We start from the raw sequence: 26,069 nt of genomic DNA on the forward strand, positions 1-26,069 counted from the left end.
CCTATGTAAAAGTACAAGAATGCATCACTTGTTTATTGTGTATTTGTAATACAGCTTATTGTGTATCTCTCTCTCTCTCTCTCTCTCTGTCTCTCTCGGTGTTGGCTGTATTGGTCGCAACGCCCTTCGGAGCCTGCGTCTGATTGGTCGCCGAGTAACCAGCGCATTATGTGATTGGACACAATGCCCTTGGAGACAGCGGCTGATTGGACGAGAGGAGACTGATTTGTTGATTGGACGGGAATTTTAAGGGAAGCTAGTCAGTGATTATGTTCCAGATTTTATAATCGTATCCTAATCTGTAGTCATATAGGCACCTACCAGATAGAAACCTTTACTGTTTCAACTTCTGCTAACAATTCAACGTTCAAAGGACAGTGTATGTCTGTACCTCAATGCAAATTAAAACTAGATATTCAATGTGTACAATTAAAATATAATCAACAGGATTTAAAATATTACTCACATGCTGCAGATCCACAATATTTATCCTGCCTGAAAATTAAAATAAATATTTAAATGGATAAATTAAAATTTGTATAATTATTATTTGTTTTCTTCAGAAAACAAATATTCTGGTTTAATCAAATCTGTTATCTCATTGTATGCAATTTGCAAACTCACCTCCATGAACGTACAGCTCATCTCGTATCTCTTTGGCAATTTGAGCTGGGGTGATATACTCTTTACCATCCAATGTATATATCACATCCAATTGTTTGTCTGCTATTAGTTTAGCAACAATTTCAACGCAGTTTCGATCAGACAACCTACATAAATGAAATTATATTATATATGAGTTTAAAAGTGTAATCCATGCCTTTCATTTCTTTTTTGTATGCAGACATTAACAATGGAAAGTACCACTCTGAGAAAGCATCTAATTTTCAAATAAATATTTACATCACTGCAGTTTATATCATATATTTATTTTATCATATTCTTCATGACATTGGAGGCCATTCTGCTCAGAGTCATTAGTGTTCTCAGAGCAATCCCACTCCCCCCAAATATTTTCCAGTAATGTGTTTCCTCTCACTTGCTCAACATATCCCCTTGATTCTCATTCCACCCACCTATTACTGGGATAATATACAGTGCTCTACATGACGTTTTGTTAAAGGGTATTTTTATACATTTTTGGTTTCACCATGTAGATATTACAGCAGTGATTATACATAGTCCTCCCCATTTCAGGGCACCATAATGTTTGGGACACATGGCTTCACAGGTGATTGTAATTGCTCAGGTGTGTTTAATTGCCTCTTTAATGCAGGTATAAGAGAGCTCGCAGCACCTAATACCCCTGTCCCACTTAGGAAACCCGAACGGAAACCTCTGGAGACTTTGTGCCCAACCCAAGGTTTTTGTGCGGTTCCCGGAGGTTTTTGTCAGCCTCCCTACCTGCTTCCACTACCTGCAACCTCCGGCAACCACCTGCAACCTCCGGGAACCGCACAGAAACCTTGGGTGGGGCGCAAAGTCTCCAGAGGTTTCCGTTCAGGTTTCCTAAGTGGGACAGGGGCATTAGTCTTTCCCCCAGTCTTTCCATCACCTGTGGAAACTTTTATTGCTGTTTATCAACATGAGGACCAAAGTTGTGCCAATGAAAGTCAAAGAAGCCATTATGAGACTAAGAAACAAGAATAAAACTGTTAGACACGTCAGCCAAACCTTAGGCTTACCAAAATCAACTGTTTGAACATCATTAAGAAGATAGAGCTTACTAATCGCAAAGTGACTGGCAGGCCAAGGAAGACCTTCACAGCTGATGACAGAAGAATTCTCTCTATAATAAAGAAAAATCCCCTAACACCTGTCCGACAGATCGGAAACACTCTTCGGGAGTCAGGTGTGGATTTGTCAATGACCACTGTCCACAGAAGACTTCATGAACAGAAATATAGAGGCTACACTGCACAATGCAAACCACTGGTTCGCTGCAAAAATAGGATGGCCTGTTTACAGTTTGCCAAGAAGTACTTAAAATAGCAATCACAGTTTTGGAAAAAGGTCTTGTGGACAGATGAGACGAAGATTAACTTATATCAGAGTGATGGTAAGAGCAAAGTGTGGAGGAGAGAAGGAACTGCCCAAGATCCAAAGCATACCACCTAATCTGTGAAACACAGTGGTGGGGGTGTTATGGCCTTGGCATGTATGGCTGCTGAAGGTGCAGGCTCACTTAACTTCATTGATAATTCAACTGCTGATGGTAGTAGCATAATGAATTCTGAAGCGTATAGACACATCCTAACTGTTCAAGTTCAAACAAATGCGTCAAAACTCATTGGCCGTCAGTTCATTCTACAGCAAGACCATGATCCCAAACATACTACTAAAGCAACAACGGAGGTTTTCAAAGCAAAAAAAAAAGGTCAATTCATGAATGGCCAAGTCAATCACCCGATCTGAACCCTATTGAGCATCCCTTTTATATGCTGAAGAGAACTAGCCCCCAAAACAAGCATAAACTAAAGATGGCTGCAAAACAGGCCTGGCAGAGCATCACCAGATAAGACACCCAGCAACTGACTTCAAGCAGTCATTGCTTGCAAAGGATATGTAACAATATACTAAACATAACTACTTTCATTTACATCACATTGCTGTGTCCAAAACATTATGGTGCCCTGAAATGGGGGGGACTATGTATAAACTGTAATTTCTACATTGTGAAACCAAAATGGATTTTAAAAATACCCTTCATTAAAATCTGACAATGTGCACTTTAACCACATGTGATTTTTTTTTTCTATTACAAATCTCAAATTGTGGAGTACAGAGGCAAATAAATAAATAAATGATGGGTCTTTGTCCCAAACATTATGGCGGGCACTGTGCAACAGCCAATTGACCTGACAACCAGGTAGATCATCCAGGCAAAACAAAAGTGGAAAATACACAAACTTCACAAAGACAGGCGAGATGCAGGAAGATTGTTCCCGATGTTGGGGAAGTCCAGAACAAGGGGTCACAGTTTAAGGATAAAGGGGAAGTCTTTTAGTCTTTAGTACTGGAGCCTACCAGGGAGACGGCAATTTTGGATTTAGTGTTGTGTAATGAACCGGATTTGATGTGAACTCGAGGTAAAGGAGCCATTAGGAGGCAGTAACCATAATATGATAAGTTTTAATCTAAAATTTGAGAGGGAGAAGGGTAAATCGGAGGTGTCAGTATTACAGTTGAACAAAGGGAACTATGGAGCCATGAGGGAGGAGCTGGCCAAAGTTGACTGGAAAGATACCCTAGCAGGTTTGACAGTGGAACAACAATGGCAGGTATTTCCGGGAATAATACATAAGGTGCAGGATCAGTTCAAGACGTATAACATAGCAAAGATGAGCGGGAAGCCAGAGGATTGGGAAACTTTTAAAGAGCAACAGAAGATAACTAAAAATGCAAAATGGGGAGAAAAGATGAGGTACGAAGGTAAGCTAGCCTAGAATATAAAGGAGGATAGTAAAAGCTTCTTTAGGTATGTGAAGAGGAAAAAATTAGTTAAGACCAAAATTGGACCCTTGAAGACTGAAACAGGTGAATTTATTATGGGGAACAAGAAAATGGCAGACGAGTTGAACAGGTACTTTGGATCCGTCTTCACTAAGGAGTACACAAACAATTTCCCTGATGTACTAGTGGGCAGAGGATCTGGGGTGACGGAGGAACTGAAGGAAATCCACATTAGGCAGGAAATGGTGTTGGGTAGACTGATGGGACTGAAGGTCTGCATCCCAGGGTATTTAAAAAAGTGGCACTAGAAATCGTGGATGCATTGGTGATCCTTTTCCAATATTTTATAGATTCAGGATCAGTTCCTGTGGATTGGAGGGTAGCTAATGTTACCCCACTTTTTAAGAAAGGTGGAAGAGAAAACAGGGAATTATAGACCAGTTAGCCTGTCATCGGTGGTGGGGAAGATACTGGAGTAAATTATAAAAGATGAAATAGCGGCACATTTGGATAGCAGTAGCAGGATCGGTCCGAGTAAGCATGGATTTATGAAGTGAAATCATGCTTGACTAATCTTCTGGAATTTTTTTGAGGATGTAACTGGGAAAATGGACAAGGGAGAGCCAGAGGATGTAGTGTACCTGGACTTTCAGAAAGCATTTGATAAGGTCCCACATAGGAGATTAGTGGACAAAATTAGGGCACATGGTATTGGGGGTAGAGTGCTGACATGGATTGAAAAATGGTTGGCAGACATGAAACAAGGAGTAGGGATTAACGGGTCCCTTTCAGAATGGCAGGCAGTGACTAGTGGGGTACCGCAAGGCTCAGTGCTGGGACCGCAGGTATTTACAATATACATTAATGATTTAGATGAAGGGATTAAAAGTATTTTTTGCAAATTTGAAGATGACACAAAGCTGAGTGGCAGTGTGAACTGTGAGGAGGATGTTATGAGGAAGGACGCAGGGTGTCTTGGATAGGTGGGTGAGTGGGCAGATGCAGTTTAATGTGGAAAAATGTGAAAAACAGGAAAGGCAGATTATTATCTAAATGGTGTCAAGTTGGGAAAAGGGGAAGTACAATGGGATCTGGGAGTCCTTGTTCATCAGTCACTGAAAGTAAGCATGCAGGTACAGCAGGCAGTGAAGAAAGCGAATGGCATGTTGCCGTTCATTACAAGAGGAGTTGAGTAGAGGAGCAAAGAGATCCTTCTGCAGTTGTACAGTGCTCTAGTGAGACCACACCTGGAGTATTGTGTGCAGTTTTGGTCTCCAAGTTTGAGGAAGGACATTCTTGCTATTGATATGTTGATAGAATGGAGCGGCTGGGCTTGTATACTCTGGAATTTAGAAGGATGAGAGGGAATCTTATTGAAACATGAAAGATTATTAAAGGCGTGGACACGCTAGAGGCAGGAAACACGTTCCCGAGTGTTTAATAAGGAACTGCAGATGCTGGAAATTCGAAGGTACACAAAAATGCTGCAGAAACTCAGCGGGTGCAGCAGCATCTATGAAGTGAAGGAAATAGGCAACGTTTCGGGCCGAAACCCTTCTTCAGACTGATGATCCCGATGTTGGGGGAGTCCAGAAGCATGGGCCACAGTTTAAGAAAAAGGCGTAAGCCATTTAGAACGGAGATGAGGAAATACTTTTACCACACAGAGAGTTGTAAGTCTGTGGAATTCTCTGCCTCAGAGTGCGGTGGAGGCCGGTTCTCTGGATGCTTTCAAGAAAGAGTTAGATAGAGCTCTGAAATATAGCATAGTCAAGGGATATGGGAAACGGGGTACTGATTGTGGATAATCAGTCATGATCAGATTGAATGGCTCAAAGGGCCGAATGGCCTACTCCTGCACCTATTGTCTATTGACCTGTTAATTCTTACTCTTTGCTTTCTGTCTGTCAATCAGTTCTCTATCCATGTCAATACCCTACTCCCAATACCATGTGCTCTAATTTTGCACATCTCTTGTTTGGGACCTTGCCAAAGGCTTTTTGAAAGTCCAGATACACCATATCCACTTGCTCTCCCTTATCCATTCTACTTGTTACATCCTCAAAAACCTCCAAAAGATCAGTCAAGCATGATTTCCCCTTCATAAATCCATGCTGACTTTGACAATCGACTCAAGCATCTTCCCCACTACCGATGTAAGGCTAACTGGTGTATAATTCCCCGTTTTCTCTCTCCCTCCTTTCTTAAGAAGTGGGGTTACATTGGCTACCCTCCAGTTCACAGGAACTGATCCAGAATCGAGAGAACATTGGAAAACGATCATCAATGCATCTACAATTTCTAGGGCCACCTCGAGTACCCTGGGATGCAGACCATCAGGCCCTGGGGATTTATCTGCCTTCAGTCCCAACAGTTTATCTAACACCATTTCCTGACTGATGTGGATTCCCTTCAGTTCCTCCCTCCCACTAGATCCTCGGTTCCCTAGTATTTCAAGTCTACTCCGCCATTCAATCGTGGCTGATCTATCTTTCCCTCTCAACCCTATTCTCATGCCTTCTCCCCATGACCCCCTTATATCCTTACTGATCCAAAAACGAATAAACTAATCAAATGTTAATCTCACTTCTAATCAACACTGACCATTTAATTTCTATAATTAAGTCTTTAAATGCCAATGCACTGTGTTCTGATGTTACGGTTGTACATGGTCTTCTCTTTCTTCAAATCCATTTACTGTTTTATAACGGATTCTTTTCCTGGGTTTACTATCCAGGTTTGTTTGTCAACAAATTGGAATGAAATACACGTCAGTTCGAGTTACGAATCCTTTGTGGTGATCTTGTCCCAGTGGTAGCAGTATTCGCATGATTTTAAAAAATTGAAACTTAAATATTTCATAACTAAAGTATAACTAAACTAAAGCACGTGCTAATAAGATTGGGAGAATATTTGGACAAAACATTGGACAGTTACTGGATTTAATTTTCCCAGATGCATTTTAGGTAACTTCAGGACACAATCTAAACAACAACTTAATGTTACCATGCAGGATAGCTTGGGCATATTTTTATAGAATATATTCTGATTCGGTAGGAAAAGTAAGACATTACAGTTTTTATATAAAAGGCAATGTCTTATCTATGCACAAGAACTTTGCATTTCCCAAACATATGGAGGCAATGACCATTCTAAAATAATTCGATCGCTTCACAAACATGTTTTTATTAAAACTGGCAATTTTATAACAATGCCTTTCGTCAACAGTGATAATATTGATTTTCAGCGATGCAGTTATGTTTAGTTTGTTTCTTGGCGGTTAATGAAGTCGCGCAGCCTTAAAATGACAGCGATTAGAGAACTAGTCCGTCTGAAGTTCACTACTGCTAAATAAGAAAACGGGTTTGATGGAAGGATTGAGCTAAACTGTTTCAGTAGTCACACAACCTGGAGGCAGTGCGGCCTTTAGTGCAGGATGCACGGCTGCCTCAAGATCACCAGTGAGTAGTCATCAAAAGTTATCCTGGCTGGCGAAAGGGGGGGATCTATCCGGGCCTGACCTGCAAAGCAGTTGGTGCCAGGCAGGAGAGTGGCTGCAAAGGCTCGTACTGTGACCCGACCCCCCCTTCTCTCGCTTCCTTTCTTATCCTTTCCATTCTCTTCCTACCTACCTCTGCACGGTGCTAGTGAACTGCGCTCTCTGGAAGTCGGCTGCCAGACGCCGGATTTCAGCCCAGTCTGCAGCCATGGCGAGCCGCCCTTCAGTCTGCTGCTCCTGCTGCTGGTGATGGTGGTGGTGGCGGCAGCTCGCGCTCCGGGTTGCGGCGGCCCAGGGACAGTGACTCGCGCTCCGGGTTGCGGCGGCCCAGGGACAGTGACTCGCGCTCCGGGTTGCGGCGGCCCAGGGACAGTGACTCGCGCTCCGGGTTGCGGCGGCCCAGGGACAGTGACTCGCGCTCCGGCGGCCCAGGGACAGTGACTCGCGCTCCGGGCTGCAGCGGCCCAGGGACAGTGACTCGCGCTCCGGGTTGCGGCGGCCCAGGGACAGTGACTCGCGCTCCGGGTTGCGGCGGCCCAGGGACAGTGACTCGCGCTCCGGGCTGCGGCGGCCCAGGGACAGTGACTCGCGCTCCGGGCTGCAGCGGCCCAGGGACGGCTGCTCTTCGCAAATGGGCGCTTTGCGACCGGCCACAATCAGCTCGGAGCTCGCTCTCCCTGACTCTGCAAGCCACACGTCAACACTGGCGGCTACGGGCAGGCAGTGCACACAAACCAACTAACTCCCCCTTGGGGAAAATCGTTTGGTGTTGCGAAATTCGCTCAAGTGTACTTTGTCATGTATTCATAGTTATAGGAACAGAATTAGACTTTCGGCCCACCATGGTGTCCTTTATTTTGGAAAATTTAAGGTGCAATATACTTAAAACCAAGTAGATATTTTTTTGTGGACATGCGTATGTATCTTATCGAGGTTGGACAGAAAACCTGGATCTCCTCCTCTGCACGTTCAGTCTCAGGATTATCGCAGTGGTCGGAAAGGCAGCCGCTCGCCACTTTTCTTTTTAAGTTAGTCATTAATTGGTGGCTTTGCCAGCGCATCTCACACAGGAAGATGCATTCGATGAAAGATGCATACAAAGGGAAGATGCATAAGGAAATGAAGGAGAAGGAGGCGTAAAATTATATTGATAGGTTAAAACAAGAGGAGAGGGGTGAGATGTGTATAAAGTTGCGATTTACAACTGCATGATCTCTCAATGCTGTAGTCACAACAAGTACCTGAAAATGCACCGCATCGAACTACCTCCACAATCACTGAAGCCACCTCTTTCAGAACCCTCGGGTGCAGTCCATCCAGTCCAGGTGATCTATCCACTATCAGCTTCTCATGCATCTTCTCCTCAGTAATAGCCAGTCTACTTATGCCCTGTCCCACTTAGGAAACCTGAACGGAAACTTCTGGTGACCTTGCGCCCCACCCAAGGTTTCCATGAGTCGCCAGAGGTTTTGGTCACTCGCCTGGAAAGCCTCGACCGAAGCGTGAGCTGCATCTACTGACCAAAGATCCTACAGGATCTCTACCAGAATATGTAAAAATTTCACCGTTACCGTGTCGGGTTTTTGAGGAGATGTGAATCACATATGAAAAGACACACACACACTCAAATACATGCACATCCAAGCTCAGAGTTTTATGAATTGTATGATGGTCACTACCTCCTCGTGGTTCCTTTACCTTAAGCTCCCTAATCAAATTTGGTTCATTACACAACACTAAATCCAGAATTGTCTTTTCTCTGGTGGGCTCCACGACAACCGCTCTAAGGAAACCATCTCCTAGGCACTCTACAAATTCCCTCTCTTGGGGTCCAGTACCAACCTGAAATTCCCAGTCTACCTGCATATTGAAATCCCCCATGACCACTGTAACATTACCTTTTTTACATGCCGATTGTATCACGATGTAATTTGTACCCCAATATCCTGGCTACTGCTCAGAGGCCTGCAAATAACTCCCATCAGCATGATGGAAAAAATTACACACAGTGTTCTATTAATGCAATGTGCCAGGCATTATCTCCAGAGAACATAGATAGGTGACATTTCAGGTCAGGACCCTTCTTCAGATGTACTAAGGATAGAAACATAGAAAATAGGTGCAGGAGTAGGCCATTAAGCCCTTCGAGCCAGCACCGCCATTCAATATGATCATGGCTGATCATCCAACTCAGTAGCTTGTACCTGCCTTCTCTCCATACCCCCTGATACCTTTAGCCACAAGGGCCACATCTAACTCCCTCTTAAATATAGCCAAGGAACTGACCTCAACTACCTTCTGTGGCAGAGAATTCCACAGATTCACCACTCGTGTGTGAAAAATGTTTTTCTCATCTCGGTCCTAAAAGACTTCCCCCTTATCCTTAAACTGTGACCCCGTGTTCTGGACTTCCCCAACATCGGGAACAATCTTCCTGCATCTAGCCTGTCCAACCCCTTAAGAATTTTGTAAGTTTCTATAAGATCCCCCTCAATCTTCTAAATTCTAGCGAGTACAAGCCGAGTCTATCCAGTCTTTCTTCATATGAAAGTCCTGCCATCCCAGGATGATGGAGTTCTGCTTTCTGCATAATATTGCACTTGTATTCACGTTGATTAGATGTTTTCAGCTCTACAAAATAACAAAGGAAATTAAACACACGTCTTAAATAAAATTAAAAAAAGATGTGTAAACTGTCCCTTGTGTTAATAGGAATCTGATACCATTTAAGGTGGAAGCTAAGCAGACATGCATTGTTACGTTTCCACTAGTCTGATCCTTATAGAAGAATAAAGACGCCTTCAATTGTTCCAACACATTTTCCATGAGAAGCCAGGGTATATGGGATGGCTTCTCTGAGCCCCACTTAGAAATTTGCATTAGATCCCCCTCATTGCCTCACCAAGGACATTCCCACACTCCCACCTCAATTTCCCTACAGTCCAGCAGGAGGTAAACTGAGTCGTTTACAGTCATAAACACTCTGGGACTTAAACCTAACCCCACCCACAAGCAAAACCAGCTCAGAATCTACTTTGGGTCAAAACTGATTCCTTCCTACGCTTCACAGTGTCTAAGTTGAGTTAAGAAAGGGAGCTAGATATTTTATCTGTCCTTTATAAAAATGAGCATAATAATGAGATAGATTTTAACAGAATATCTCATAACATTACCATTATGTAATACTGTAACCTTCGTGTGCTTTCCCAAATATGGTTATTCTCCTGGACAAGGAGAAAACCTCTGATGGAATGGGGTCTTGTTAACTGTTTAATGCTTAAGCAACTAGATTGTTTCCCTGATTAGTATCGTGCATTCTGAATGGTATATCAACATAAACCAATTGAGAAACAAACAGTCTCTCGGTTACATAAGGGTTATGTCCATATCTGTGCATTAAGTGATTTTTCAATGTTAGAAATGAGCGATCACCCACAAAACTAAGAATAAAAACCTAAGAAAGTTTAATTAAAAAACGTGAGAAATATTGGACCCTTCCAATAAACAATAGAGAATAGGTGCAGGAGTAGGCCATTGGGCCCTTCGAGCCATTCAATGTGATCATTATTTGATCATCCCCAATCAGTACCCCGTTCCTGCCTTCTCCCCACATCCCCTGACTCCACTATTTTTAAGAGCCCTATCTAGCTCTCTCTTGAAAGCATCCAGAAAACCTGCCTCCACCGCCCGCTGAGGCAGAGAATTCCACACTCACCACTCTCTGTGAAAAAGTTTCCTCCTCTCTGTTCTAAATGGCTTACTCTTTATTCTTAAACTGTGGCCCCTGGTTCTGGACTCCCCCAACATCGGGAACGTGTTTCCTGCCTCTAGCGTGTCCAGACCCTTAACAATCTTATATGTTTCAATGAGATCTCCTCTCATCCTTCTAAACTCCAGAGTGTACAAGCCCAGCTGCTCCATTCTCTCAGCATATGACAGTCCCGCCATCCCAGGAATTAACCTTGTAAACCTACGCTGCACTCCCTCAATAGCAAGAATGTCCTTCCTCAAATTAGGGGACCAAAACTGCACACAACACTCCAGGTGTGGTCTCACTAGGGCTCTGTACAACTGCAGAAGGACCTCTTTGCTCCTATATTGGATTCCTCTTGTTATAAAGGCCAACATGCCATTCACCTTCTTCACTGCCTGCTGTACCTGCATGCTTATTTTCATAGACTGATGAACAAGAACCCCCAGATCCCGTTGTACTTCCCCCTTTCCCAACTTGACGCCATTTAGATAGTAATCTGCCTTCCTGTTTTTGCTACCAAAGTGGATAATCTCACATTTATCCGCATTAAACTTCATCTACCATGCATCTGCCCACTCCTCCAACCTGTCCAAGTTACCCTGCATTCGCATAGCATCCTCCTCACAGTTCACACTGCCACCCAGCTTTGTGTCATCTGCAAATTTGCTAATGTTACTTTGAATCTCTTCATCCAAATCATTGATGCATGTTGTAAATAGCTGCGGTCCCAGCACCGAGCCTTGCGGTACCCCACTAGTCACTGCCTGCCATTCTGAATGGGACCCGTTAATCCCTACTCTTTGTTCCCTGTCTGCCAACCACTTCTCTATCCATGTCAGCACTCTACCCCCAATATCATGTGCCCTAATTTTGCCCACTAATCTCATATGTGGGACCTTATCAAATGCTTTCTGAAAGTCCAGGTACACTACATCCACTGGCTCTCCCTTGTCCATTTTCCTAGTTACATCTTCAAAAAATTCCAGAAGATTAGTCAAGCATGATTTCCCCTTCGTAAACCCATGCTGACTCGGACCGATCCTATTACTGCTATCCAAATGTTCGGCTATTTCATCTTTTATAATTGACTCCAGCATCTTTCCTCCACCGATGTCAGGCTAACTGGTCTATAATTCCTTGTTTTCTCTCTCCCGCCTTTCTTAAAAAGTGGGATAACATTAGCCACCCTCCAATCGCTGATGTATTACTGTACTTAGTTTTCTTTTAGAACACCATTGCACTGTCATCCATTTTCGACAGCTATCCATATCATATCGCGCTGCATACACTTCGTATAATTCTTTCATTTCATGGAATATCTTCTACATACATCCTAACCATTAGCCATTATTAAAATAATGGAACATGTATTCTATCCAGATGTTAGTAAATACCACAAAACATTAATATTACTTGTTAGGCTAATAACACATTAACTTCTGAAGGTTGTCTGAGATTGCAAACGATTAGAATATAATTATAGTTATAGAGTGAAGCAGCAAGGAAACAGACCCTTATGCCCAATATGTGCATGCTGACAAAATTATCCCATTTAAGCTAGTCCCATTTGCCTGCGTTTGCTCCATATCCCTCAAAACCTTCCTTATCCATGTACGTGTCCAAGTGTCTCTTAAATACTGTAATAGCACCTGCTTCAACTACCTCCTCTGGCAGCCTGCTCCTTATACCTACCGCCCTGAATAAAAAATTATGCCTCAGATTCCTAATATATTTTGCTGCTCTTGCCTTATACTAATGTCCTCTCATTGTTGTTTCCAATGCCCTGGGTAAACTATTCTGTGCATTTCCCCTATCTACTGACCTCATGATTTTGTACACTTCTATAAGATCACTCCTCTGCCTCCTACACTGCAAGGAATAAAATTCCTGCCCAACTTTTCCCTCTAGCTTAGGCCCCAAGTCCTCGTAAATATTCTCTGCACTCTTTCTAGCTTAATGACATCCTTCTTATAGCAGGGTGACCAAAACTGAGCACAGTACTCCAAATGTGTCCTCAGAAACGCCTTGTACAACTTAATATAACATCCCACTATCTATACTCAATACCCATACACTGTATACCCATATACCACATAGCGTATACCCGTAGACCTATAATCAATACCCATGGCACAGGTGACAATAAACTAAACTAAACTAGAGTCATATAGCAAGGAAAAAGGCCCTTCAGCTCAATTTCTCCATGCCAACCAAGATGCTCTATCTACTGTAGTCCCACATGCCCGTATTTGGCCCATATCCCTCTGAAACTTTCCTAATCATATTCACGTCCAAGCATCTTTTAAATGTTGTTAACCCCATCTGTTAAATAAAAGGGGTATAATAGATAACTCATGAAATAAAGAGGGAGATGAGGTAGAACATTGTGAGATAAAGGGGCTGTCCCACTGCAGTGACCTAATTGGCGAGTTTATAAGAGTTTGCCCTTGACTCATACTCGCAGCTTGGTCGACACGAGGTCCTCGGAGGTCTTTGTAACTCTCCTTCATGCTCGAGAGTAGTCCCCACGTACTCGAGGCCTCAGCTTGGTCGCGCGTATTTTTCAACATGCTGAAAAATGCCCGCAGGTAAAAAAAGGTTGCCGTGGAAAAAATCCATATTTTTTTACTCGTAGGTTTAGTTGAAGTAGGTCGTAGTAAGTCGGCATGTTATTCGTAAGTATTTGAGGGTAGTCGAAGGTAATCAAAGGTAATCAAAAGTAGTCGTAGATAGTCTTCAACATAGTCAAAGGGAGATCGAAGGAGGTCGTCTTCACTCTCCACTTTTCGGTGTCCAATTTTCCCGAAACTAGTCGAAGCTAGTCTTCAACATAGTCGAAGGAGGTCGAAGCAAGTCTTCTGCATAGTCAAAGGAGGTCTTCAACATGACACTTTTTCAAACTTTCCTAAACTCTTCTAAACTCGTCAATTAGGTCGCCGCAGTGGGACAGCCCCTTAAGGAAGACACAAGCCGTTCAACCTTCCTTACAAATGTTTACAAGTGATGACTGGAGAGTGGCCCTTTTGTCTTATTCATAGACAAATCTGTCAGATATCTGTAAATCAGGTCTTGCGTAATCCAGGAAACCCATATGTTATCTGCTGAGATGATAATTAATAACAAAGAAACCTCAACATCAATAAAAACCAAAACACATCAGGATTTGGTACAAAGATAATTTCACCATCTAGTATCCTCGATATTTATATGTGCAAAATATTTACTTGGAGATTATTTTAAGTATATATTTTTTAAATTTCTTGCAACTAATCAGTACTTTGCAACCAAAGTGAAGTAGTGCATGTGCTGTAAATCTGAAGTAAAAATAAAATGCCTGTAATAGTAAGTCAGGCAGCATCTGTGGAGAGGGTTAAAATTTCATATGAATGACCTGTAATCAGACCATGAAAAGTAGTGTTCTAAGATTTGGAGATAGGGGGGAGGGTCAGAAACACTAAATGTGAACCAGGTATGAAGTTATGGACATTCAACGATTACATGGTGCCAAAAGAAAAAGAGAAAAATATGTATAACAAAATACTCATCAAGTGGTGGGAATGGGAAAAAACAACCATTATCTGAAATTATTAAAGGAAAATAAAGTGGATGATGGAAAATTGAAATCATATTGAAAATAATGGCAAATACCCATTACTGACATTGGTAATCTCAACAATTGAGTCCAGAAGGCTGTAATGTGTAAGATGAAGTGCTATTCTAATGCTTACCTTCAACTTAGGTTGTAGTAGGCCTATGGCAAAGAGGTCAGAGTGAGAGTTTGATAGAGAATTGAAGTCACTCGTGTCTAAAAGCTTGGGTTACAATTGCAAAATGCATGATTGTGTTCTAGTGGAGAGACTGCACTGAGTAACAAATTCAACTCGAAAAAGTGCATATGAATCACTGATTCACTGAATATTTGATACCTTAGAATGTGGGAAGGGAGGAGGTTTAAAAGGTATGTGATATATCTCCTGTGATTGCAATGGAAAGGGTCTGAAGTCCCACATATATCAGAGTAGGTGAGGATGGCAGTTCTCTTCCCTCCCAAGAGTAGGGAAGGTTCTCCTTGACCTCACTTTCAATCACGTCAGCCTCAACAGTCAATGGACCGTTTTCTTCTATTTCAGACATTTCTAACATTGTGCTTTGCTATGGCTACAAGTGCGGGTTTAAACTAAATAGTGGGGGGGAGGGATTGACAAATTGGGAGTATAAAGATGGAGTTGAAGAGGGTGACTACAGGAAAAATTACAAAAGATTCTCGAACTAATGGGAAGGAAAGCTGGAGAAGGGACAACAGAGTAAGGTCAGGGCCAGTTGCGAGCGGTGCGAGGGGGGAAGTGAATACGGAGGTCAAAGTGCTGTTTATGAATGCGCGAAGTATAAGGAATAAAGTGGACGAGCTTGAGGCTCAGTTAGAAACTGGCAAGTATGATGTTGTGGGAATTACTGAGACATGGCTGCAAGAGGGCCAGGGCTGGGAACTGAATATTCAAGGGTATACCTCCTATCGAAAAGACAGACAGGTGGGCAGAGGGGGTGGGGTTGCCCTGTTGGTGAGGAATGAAATTCAGTCCCTTGTAAGGGGTGACATTGAAACAGGAGATGTGGAGTCAGTATGGATAGAACTAAGGAATTTCAAGGGTAAAAAAGACCCTAATGGGACTAATCTACAGGCCCCCAAACAGTAGACTGGACATAGGGCGCGTTGAATCAGGAGTTAAAATTGGCATGTAGAAAAAGCAATGCTGTGGTTGTTATGGGAGATTTCAACATGCAGGTAGACTGGGAAAATCAGGTTGGTACTGGACCCCAAGAAAGGTACTTTGGAGAGTGCCTTTGTGATGGATTTTTAGATCAGCTTGTTTTGGAGCCTACCAGGGAGAAGGCAATTCTGGATTTAGTGTTATGTAATGAACCGGATTTGATAAAGGACCTCGAGATTAATGAGCCATTAGGAGGCAGTGACCATAACATGGTCAGGTTTAATCTACAATTGGAGAGGGAGAAGGGTAGATCGGAAGTCTCAGTGTTGCAGTTGAATAAAGGGGACTATGGGGCCATGAGGGAGGAGCTGGCCAAAGTTGACTGGATAGATACACTAGCAGGGATGACAGTGGAACAAAAATGGCAGGTGTTTCTACGAGTAATACAATACAATACAATACAATACAATACAATTTATTTGTCATTTGGACCCCTTGAGGTCCAAATGAAATGACGTTTCTGCAGCCATACATTACAAAAACAAAAAGACCCGAGACACAACACAATTTACACAAACATCCATCACATCGCTGCGATGGAAGGCAAAAAAACTTATCTATCCACTGCACTCCCCCCCCCCCCCCCCGATGTCAGAGTCAAAGTCAAAGCCCCCGGCTGGCGATGGCGATTGTCCCGCGGCCATTAAAGCCACGCCGGGTGATGCAAGGTCGCACACCGGGTCTTGTTGTTAGAGCCCCCGGCATGCGCTCGCAAAGTCCCGCGGCCATTCCAAGCCGCGTGGGGCAGTGCTGTAAGGCCCCGCTCCAGGTGCTCTTCAACCCCGCAACTCGGGCGGGAGAAGTCGCCGTTGCAGAAGCCCCGAAAAGCGGTCACCCAGCAGGGACCCGCGGGCTCCCGGCGCCGCCATCCGCCAGACCCGCAGTTGCAGCCTCCGAATCTCCAGGGGTCGGGAGGCAGCAGCGCTCCACCACCGCTCCACCTGCTCCGGACTCGGCCAGCTCCGCAACGGTGAGGTGAGTAGTCGGCAGCTCCACAACTGGAGCCCCAGGTCATTCCTGTTGGAAGCCGCTCCACGCTGCAGCCCCAACGACAACGGAGACCCGACAAAGAAAAGGTCGGGTCTCCCGTGCAGGGAAAGATTTTAAAGTTACCCCCTCCCCTCCCCCCCACACACATACCCCAACAAAAAACCCCCCCAAAAAACTACATAAAAACGAGACAAAAAATAAAAAAACACAGACGGACTGCAGAGGCCGCTGCTGACAAGAGTCACGCCGCCCACATAGGTGCAGGAACAGTTCATTCCTAGGAGGAAGAAAGATTCCAAGGGGAGAAAGGGACGACCATGGCTGACAAGGGATGTCAGGGACAGTATAAAAATTAAAGCGAAGAAGTACAACGTAGCAAAGATGAGCGGGGTAAGCAAGAGGATTGGGTAATGTTTAAAGAACAACATAAGATAACCAAAAAGACAATACAGGGAGAAAAGATGAGGTACGAAGGTAAACTAGCCAAGAATATGAAGCAGGATAGTAAAAGCTTCTTTAGGTGTGTGAAGATGAAAAAATTAGTTAAGACAAAAGTTGGACCCTTGAAGACTGAAAACAGTGAATTTATTATGGGGAACAAGGAAATGGCAGATGAGTTGAACAGGTACTTTGGATCTGTCTTCACCAAGGAGGACACAAACAATCTTCCTGATATAGTAGTGGCCAGAGAATCTGGGGTGACGGAGGAACTGAAGGAAATCCACATTAGGCAGGAAATGGTGCTGGATAGACTGATGGGACTGAAGGCTGATAAATTCCCAGGGCCTGATGGTCTGCATCCCAGGGTACTTAAGGAAGTGGCTCTCGAAATCGTGGATGCATTGGTGATAATTTTCCAATGTTCTATAGACGCAGGATCAGTTCCTGTGGATTGGAGGGTAGCTAATGTTATCCCACTTTTTAAGAAAGGCGGGAGAGAGAAAACAGGGAATTATAGACCAGTTAGCCTGACATCGGTGGTGGGGAAGTTGCTGGAGTCAATTATAAAAGATGAGATAGCCGAACATTTGGATAGCAGTAACAGGAACGGTCCGAGTCAGCATGGATTTACGAAGGGGAAATCATGCTTGACTAATCGTCTGGAATTTTTTAACTAGGAAAATGGACAAGGGAGAGCCAGTGGATTTGGTGTACCTAGACTTTCAGAAAGCATTTGATAAGGTCCCACATAGGATATTAGTGGGCAAAATTAGGGCACATGCTATTGGGGCTAGAGTGCTGACATGGATAGAAAATTGGTTGGCAGACAGGAAACAAAGAGTAGGGATTAACGGGTCCCGTTCAGAATGGCAGGCAGTGACTAGTGGGGTACCGCAAGGCTGGGTGCTGGTACCGCAGCTATTTACAATATACATCAATGATTTGGATGAAGGGATTCAAAGTAACATTAGCAAATTTGCAGATGACACAAAGCTGGGTGGCAGTGTGAACTGTGAGGAGGATGCTATGAGAGTGCAGGGTGACTTGGACAGGTTGGGGGAATGGGCAGATGCATGGCAGATGAAGTTTAATGCGGATAAATGTGAGGTTATCCACTTTGGTAGCAAAAACAGGAAGGCAGATTAATGGCGTCAAGTTGGGTAAAGGCGAAGTACAACGGGATCTGGGGGTCCTTGTACATCAGTCTATGAAAGTAAGCATGCAGGTACAGCAGGCAGTGAAGAAAGTGAATGGCATGTTGGCCTTTATAACAGGAGGAATCGAATATAGGAGCAAAGAGGTCCTTCTGCAGTTGTACAGAGCCCTAGTGAGACCACACCTGGAGTGTTGTGTGCAGTTTTGGTTCCCTAATTTGAGGAAGAACATTCTTGCTATTGAGGGAGTGCAGCGTAGGTTTACAAGGTTATTTCCCGGGATGGCGGGACTGTCATATGCTGAGAGAATGGAGCAGCTGGGCTTGTACACTCTGGAGTTTAGAAGGATGAGAGGGTATCTCATTGAATCATATAAGATTTTTAAGGGCTTGGATACGCTAGAGGCAGGAAACATGTTCCCGATGTTGGAGGAGCCCAGAACTAGGGGCCACAGTTTAAGAATAAGGAGTAAGACATTTAGAACGTAGACGAGGAAACACTTTTTCTCACAGAGAGTGGTGAGTCTGTGGAATTCTCTGCCTCAGAGGGCGGTGGAGGCGTGTTCTCTGGATGCTTTCAAGAGAGAGCTAGATAGGGCTCTTAAAAATAGCGGAATCAGGGGATATGGGGAGAAGGCAGGAAAGGGGTACTGATTGGGGATGATCAGCCATGATCACATTGAATGGCGGTGCTGGCTCGCAGGGCCTAATGGCCCACTCCTGCACCTATTGTCTATTGTCTATATGGGAAGGGAATGAATATCGGAAGAGAAGGAGGAGTGAATCAAAACATCCTGGACCAAGTGGTAACCAACTTGATGACCTATCTGATCTTTTGTTGCCGCATAATCTATGATTCCCTTGTAGGGGAAAAAAAGTGTGGCTGCCTGGAAGAGAGAATTCCACAGATTCACAATTATCTGAAAGGGTAGACAAAAATGCTGGAGAAACTCAGCGGGTGAGGCAGCATCTATGGACCGAAGAAAATAGGCAACGTTTCGGGTCGAGACCCTCTTCAGACTAATGTGAGGATGGGGGGGGGGGGGAGGGGGAGGGGGGCGGGAAGAAAAAAGGAAGAGGCGGCGACAGTGGACTGAGGGAGAGTTGAGAAGGGGGGGAGAAAGCAGGGATTACCTGAAATTAGAGAAGTCAATGTTCATGCCGCTGGGGTGCAAACTGCCCAAGCAAAATATGAGGTGCTGCTCCTCCAATTTACAGTGGTCCTCACACTGGCCGTGGAGCCTCCTCCCACGTCTCACAGGGAGAACGTGCAAACTCCACACAGACAAAAAAATTATATTCACAAAAAGAAAGCATTAGATAAATGAACATTTACTATGTTTTGAAATCATTTACATTTCTTTAAATTACCGTAAGGTGGGAATAACAATGCTCCAGCAGAAAGATCAGTCATTCAGTTTATGGAAGAACAACTTCTTTATTTCTAGTGAAGTTTATAATTTCCAGTTATTTACCTCCAATTGTAATGGTATCAGAACATGATGTAAAGTTCCTTTAAAATTAGAATGTTCAAATTGAAAAGCCATTGCGTACTCCCGCTGGTCTGCTTAAAATGCAAATTTATGCTCAGGATTCCAGACAATGCTCAATAAATTCTCAAAGAATCTAGCATAAGATCAAACAAGAACATACATACATTTTAATCAAACATACGTACTGCTGAAAAGGCAATTATAGTGTATTTAAAATAATGATATTTACTGGAGACGAACTAATATTCAATTCCAAAACCATTTCTCCAAGCTGGAGAGGGATTTATGTTCTTTGTGTTGCTGGATATTTTCACAGACGGCGCATACATGTTCACTCCAGAAACGAGTTATTCTCACTTCATAGTATTTTCTCCATTTGAAGTAGCTCATGTACAAATTTTCATTACCATCCAGCATTTGAAGGTAATCAGCAAGCTCTTTGGGTGAGAGAAAATCGTCCACGTGAATGAAGGAATTGGCTGGAATGTAATTTTCATAGTTTTCCCTGGATGGGCCCAGGACCACAGGAACACTACCCGCAAGCAGAGCATTGTAGAGCTTTTCAGTTATGTAATCTTTATGTATCGAGTTTTCAAAGGCAAGGTAGAACTTGCAAGTTGATATCGTTGGGATCAAGTCGTCATCACTCAGGCGATGCCAGAGGAATCGACCGTATATGATAATTTTCACATATTTGCGGAGCATGTAGTAATATTTCACTCTCGGATGTTCATAGTCCCAGTTGCTGATGATCCAACATACCAAGACATTTTTGCTTGGCATTTTAAAATCTAATGGAACTTTGCTCTTTGTCAAAGATCCGTAAGGCACTTGGATATCGGAATCCTGTCTATAAGTTAAGGTCAAGTTGAAGAGTTGATTGAGGCCATACCTTTTTGAAGTGTGAGTAGGCGATTCCAGATTCATCCAAACCCATTTTTGGAAAGGTGGCCGTGGTTCTAAGGGGAGGTTGGCCAAATCCCTTCTGATGTCCTCGTGATGGAAAAGGACAGCATGAGATTTGTTATACAGTTTCCGGTCTGCAGTTAAATAACAATCTTCAATGTTGAACTCTAATTTGCAAGAACTGAGCTCAAATGGCTGACCAAAAGGCCACAGCCAAATAAGCACAATGGTTTCATTCTTCGAAGGACTAGAAGGATTAATGTCGACAACTGTTGTGGGTCCATATATCCAGCTATGCAATGGTTTCATGTACAGCAAGAGCAAAGTTGATAAACAGCCCAAAATGATAATGGAATGCAAAAAAATGCGCAATATCCTTATATTCAGTACTGTTATCATTTTGTGTTCTGTGAAAATAAAACAAAATGTGGAGAATCACAATCATAGCTTCTTGGCTTTTAAATAACAACAAGGTCCTCAGCTCCCACACAAAAAAAAAGTCTATTCAATTTACTCACATAACATGGGCATTGCCAGTAAGGCAGACAATTGGTTAGACACAAAATGCTGGATTAACTCAGACGGTCTAGAGAATGATCTCAATCCGAAACATCACCTATTCCTTTTCTCCAGAGATGCTGCCAGATACACTGAGTTACTCCAGCATACTAACCATATAACCATATAACAATTACAGCACGGAAACAGGCCATCTCGGCCCTACAAGTCCGCGCCGAACAATTTTTTTCCCTTAGTCCCACCTGCCTGCACTCATACCATAACCCTCCATTCCCTTCTCATCCATATGCCTATCCAATTTATTCTTAAATGATACCAACGAACCTGCCGCCACCACTTCCACTGGAAGCTCATTCCACACCGCTACCACTCTCTGAGTAAAGAAGTTCCCCCTCATGTTACCCCTAAACTTCTGTCCCTTAATTCTGAAGTCATGTCCTCTTGTTTGAATCTTCCCTATTCTCAAAGGGAAAAGCTTGATCACATCAACTCTGTCTATCCCTCTCATCATTTTAAAGACCTCTATCAAGTCCCCCCTTAACCTTCTGCGCTCCAGAGAATAAAGACCTAACTTATTCAACCTATCTCTGTAACTTAGTTGTTGAAACCCAGGCAACATTCTAGTAAATCTCCTCTGTACTCTCTCTATTTTGTTGACATCCTTCCTATAATTGGGCGACCAAAATTGTACACCATACTCCAGATTTGGTCTCACCAATGCCTTGTACAATTTTAACATTACATCCCAGCTTCTATACTCAATGCTCTGATTTATAAAGGCTAGCATACCAAAAGCTTTCTTTACCACCCTATCTATATGAGATTCCACCTTCAAGGAACTATGCACGGTTATTCCCAGATCCCTCTGTTCAACTGTATTCTTCAATTCCCTACCATTTATCATGTACGTCCTATTTTGATTTGTCCTGCCAAGGTGTAACACCTCACATTTATCAGCATTAAACTCCATCTGCCATCTTTCAGCCCATTTTTCCAAATGGCCTAAATCACTCTGTAGACTTTGGAAATCCTCTTCATTATCCACAACACCCCCTATCTTGGTATCATCTGCATACTTACTAATCCAATTTACCACCCCTTCATCCAGATCATTGATGTACATGACAAACAACAAAGGACCCAACACAGATCCCTGAGGCACCCCACTAGTCACCTGCCTCCAACCCGACAAAGAGCCATCCACCATTACCCTCTGGCTTCTCCCATTCAGCCAGGAAGGGTCCTTTTTAGAATGGCAGGCAGTGGCGAGTGGAGTGCTGCAAGGCTCGGTGTTGGGGCCGCAACTGTTTACCATATATATTAATGATTAGTATCTGTGAGTATCTTTAGTGTAGTTCCTTCCTACATGATTGGATAGCTTAGTTGTTATGTGAATGGCTTACTAACTGATTTGTAGATATGGTGTTGTAAGCTGGGGTAATGTGGTGTTGTAAGCTGGAGTAATATGTTGTTACAGATGTAAGACCATTAATGAAACTGGTAACTTGCTTTTATATTGTAACATCAGAGTGTCCTGAATGTGCAGCAGCCAATAATGTACAGTAGAAAATGCATATAAATGAGATGACCACCTGATACCAAGTAACTTAGTCTCTCAGTGGTCTTTTTCCGTGTGTACTCTTAAGAGTAACAGGGAGACAAAATATACTCTGGGTGGTGGGCTTAATTGCCCATCATCAAGGGAGATTGGCAACGGTTTGGCTGTTGAGATTAAAGGCATGGAACGGAGCAGCAATGTTGCAAAAGGATGAAGTGATAAGGAGATCGATTAAAGAGTTGTCCAAGGTAGTAGACAGAAGGAAATAAGTAAAGAATGGAGACAAGATACAGATACTCAGCGACTTAAATAAAGACACAACATTAGTCACCCTCCATTCTTCCAGTACCTCAACCATGTCTACAATCTTGCAAATATCTCTGCCTGCAATTTCTTTCCTAGCTCCCAGGTAGACTTGGTCAGATTCTGTTGATTTATCCACTTGTATTTGCTTTAAAACACCAGGGCATCCTCTTTTGTAATATGGATATAGTTCAGGACATCACTATTCTCTTCCCTGAATTCCCTAGTTTCCATGACCTTCTCCAGGGCAAATAGAGACAAGAAGTATTAATTGGCCTTGCTTATCTCCTGTGGTTATCACAGACAATCGTGTTGACCCATAAGGGACCATATTCTCTCTTTAGTTACCCTTTTGCTCAGAATTTACTTATTTCTCCTATACCTTTCAACCTGTTTGCAGATGAAATGAAAATAGTTGGAGGGGCAGGTGGTGTAGAGAAAGCAGGGACTGCAGAAGGACTTGGACAGGTTGGGAGAGTGGGCAAAGAAGTGGCAGATGGAATATAGTGTAGCAAAATGCAGAGTCATGCTTTTTGGCAGGAAGGGTCCTTTTTAGAATGGCAGGCAGTGGCGAGTGGAGTGCCGCAAGGCTCGGTGTTGGGGCCGCAACTGTTTACCATATATATTAATGATTAGGGAATTAGGAGCAACACTAGTAAGTTTGCGGATGACACAAAGCTGGGTGGCAGTGTGAGCTGTGAAGAGGATGTTAGCAGGTTGCAGGATGACCTGGACAGGTTGAGTGAGTGGGTGGATGCGTGGCAGATGCAGTATAATATAGATAAACGTGAGGTTATCCACTTTGGCAGCAAGAACAAGGGGGCAGATTATTATCTCAATGGGGTTAGGTTAGGTAAGGGGGAGGTTCAGCGAAACCTGGGTGTGCTTGTACACCGGTCACTGAAAGTTGGCTTACAGGTACAGCAGGCAGTGAAGAAAGCTAATGGAATGTTGTCCTTCATAACAAGAGGATTTCAGTATAGGAGTAAAGAGGTTCTTCTGCAGTTGTATAGGGCTCTGGTGAGACCACATCTGGAGTATTGTGTACAGTTTTGGTCTCCTAATTTGAGGAAGGACATCCTTGTGATTGAGGCAGTGCAGCGTAGGTTCACGAGATTGATCCCTGGGATGGCGGGACTGTCATATGAGGAAAGATTGAAAAGACTAGGCTTGTATTCACGGGAGTTTTGAAGGATGAGGGGGTATCTTATAGAAACATACAAAATTATAAAAGGACTGGACAAGCTAGATGCAGGAAAAATGGTCCCAATGTTGGGCGAGTCCAGAACCAGGGGCCACAGTCTTAGAATAAAAGGGAGGTCATTTAAGACTGAGGTGAAAAAAATATTTCTCACCCAGAGAGTTGTGAATTTATGGAATTCCCTGCCACAGAGGGCAGTGGAGGCCAAGTCACTGGATGGATTTAAGAGAGAGTTAGATAGAGCTCTAGGGGCTAGTGGAGTCAAGGGATATGGGGAGAAGGCAGGCACGGGTTATTGATAGGGGACGATCAGCCATGATCACAATGAATGGCGGTGCTGGCTCGAAGGGCCGAATGGCCTCCTCCTGCACCTATTTTCTATGTTTCTATGAAGAATAAAGGTGCAGACTATTTTCTAAATGGGGTGAGAATATAAGAATCGGCGGTGCAAAGGAAGTGCTGGTGCAGGATTCCCAAATATTAATCTGCACGTTGAATCGGTAGTAAGGAAAGCAAACTCAATGCTAACATATATTTCAAGTGGGCTTGTATACAAAAACAGGGATGTAATGATGGTCCCGTTTATATCATCAGGTCAATGGTGGAAATTCAAATTCAAATTCCTGGTGCATATTTCCAAAGATCTCTCCTGGTCCCAGAACACTGATGCAATTATAAAGAAAGCACATCAGCGCCTCTAATTCCTGCGAAGATTACAGAGACTCGATATGTCGAGGAGGACTCTCTCTAACTTCTACGGATGCACAGTCGAGAGCATGCTGACCGGTTGCATCGTGGCTTGGTTCGGCAACTTGTGTGCCCAGGAGCGGAAAAGACTGCAAAAAGTTGTAAACACTGCCCAGTCCATCATCGGCTCTGACCTCCCTACCATCGAGGGGATCTACCACAGTCGCTGCCTCAAAAAGGCTGGCAGCATCATCAAGGACCCACACCATCCTGGCCACACACTCATCTCTCCGCTGCCTTCAGGTAGAAGGTACAGGAGCCTAAAATATGCAACTTCCAGGTTCAGGAACAGCTACTTCCCCACAGCCATCAGACTATCAAACTCAACTTAAACAAAAATCTGAACTTTAATAGCCTATTGCACTTTATATGCTTATTTATGTGTGTGTGTATATATATATTCAATGGTATATGGACACACTGATCTGTTCTGTATTTATTTATGCCTACAATATTCTGTTGTGCTGAAGCAAAGCAAGAATTTCATTGTCCTATCTGGGACACGTGACAATAAACACTCTCTCTTGAACTCTCTTAAGGCTCTATAAGGCCGCATTTGGAATATTGTGAGCAATTTTGGGCACCGTATCTGAGGAAGGATGTGCTGGCTCTGGCGAGGATTCAGAGGTGGTTTACAAGAATGATCCCGGGAGTGAGTAGGTTAACCTATGATGAGCGTTTGTCGGCACTGGGCATGTACTTGCTGGAGTTTAGAAAAATGAGGAGGGATCTCATTGAAACATGCAGAATAGTGAAAGGCTTGGATAGAGTGGATGTGGAGAGGGTGTTTCCACTGGTGGGAGTGTCTAGGACTAGAGGTCATAGCTTCAGAATTAAAGGACGTTCTTTCAGGAAGGAGATGAGGAGACATTTATTTGGTCGCAGGGTGGTGAATCTGTGGAATTCTTTGCCACAGAAGGCTGTGAAGGCCAAGTCAGTGGATATTTTTAAGGCAGAGATAGATGGAATCTTGATTAGTACAGGTGTCAGAGGTTATTTGGAGAAGGCGGGAGAATGGGGTTAGGAGGTAGAGATACTGTAGATCAGCCATGATTGAATGATGGAGTAGACTTGATGGGCCGAATGGCCTAATCTACTCCTATTCCTTTTGACCATGTCTGCCAAAGCTATCTCATTAGCAATGTTACAAAATTTTGAGATTTTAAAAATCAAGTCTGTAATTTATCCCATCAGATAAAGCATAAAAATAAGTTTAATTTGACATCTAATTCACTTTCATATCTCAAGTATTTAAAAAGTTATGGCCATTTTCATACTCGGAA

General features: G+C 43.4%; 2 protein-coding genes and 1 long non-coding RNA gene across 3 annotated transcripts in view; 1 reads left to right on the forward strand and 2 right to left on the reverse strand.

Moving 5' to 3' along the window:
• ufl1 (UFM1 specific ligase 1) overlaps positions 1-7,649 on the reverse strand; it is a 54,918-nt gene extending 47,269 nt beyond the window's left edge. Inside the window, exons 1-3 of the mRNA XM_033021059.1 lie at positions 7,086-7,649; positions 625-770; positions 467-495 (exon numbers count right to left, since the gene is read on the reverse strand). Of these exons, the coding sequence (XP_032876950.1) occupies positions 467-495; positions 625-770; positions 7,086-7,162 (252 nt within the window). The 5' untranslated portion in view covers positions 7,163-7,649. The remainder of the gene's footprint in view (positions 1-466; positions 496-624; positions 771-7,085) is intronic.
• LOC116973211 lies at positions 277-10,834 on the forward strand. The gene is made up of 3 exons (XR_004412021.1): positions 277-377; positions 3,312-3,316; positions 10,823-10,834. It is a non-coding gene; the product is annotated as an uncharacterized LOC116973211 (long non-coding RNA).
• An 8,772-nt stretch (positions 10,835-19,606) lies between these two features.
• On the reverse strand, positions 19,607-20,857 carry LOC116973737 (alpha-(1,3)-fucosyltransferase 9-like). Its single transcript, XM_033022047.1, has one exon. It carries the CDS (start codon positions 20,855-20,857, stop codon positions 19,799-19,801), a length of 1,059 nt encoding a protein of 352 aa, XP_032877938.1. The 3' UTR covers positions 19,607-19,798.
• Between the last annotated feature and the right edge of the window lie 5,212 nt (positions 20,858-26,069).

Source organism: Amblyraja radiata, chromosome 5, assembly GCF_010909765.2.
Source record: "Amblyraja radiata isolate CabotCenter1 chromosome 5, sAmbRad1.1.pri, whole genome shotgun sequence".
In the NCBI taxonomy this organism is placed as follows: Eukaryota; Metazoa; Chordata; class Chondrichthyes; order Rajiformes; family Rajidae; genus Amblyraja; species Amblyraja radiata.

What these genes read in the sequence shown, in the direction of transcription:
- LOC116973737 (XM_033022047.1), bottom strand. Translation starts at nt 20,857, where the DNA reads ATGATAACAGTACTGAATATAAGGATATTGCGCATTTTTTTGCATTCC.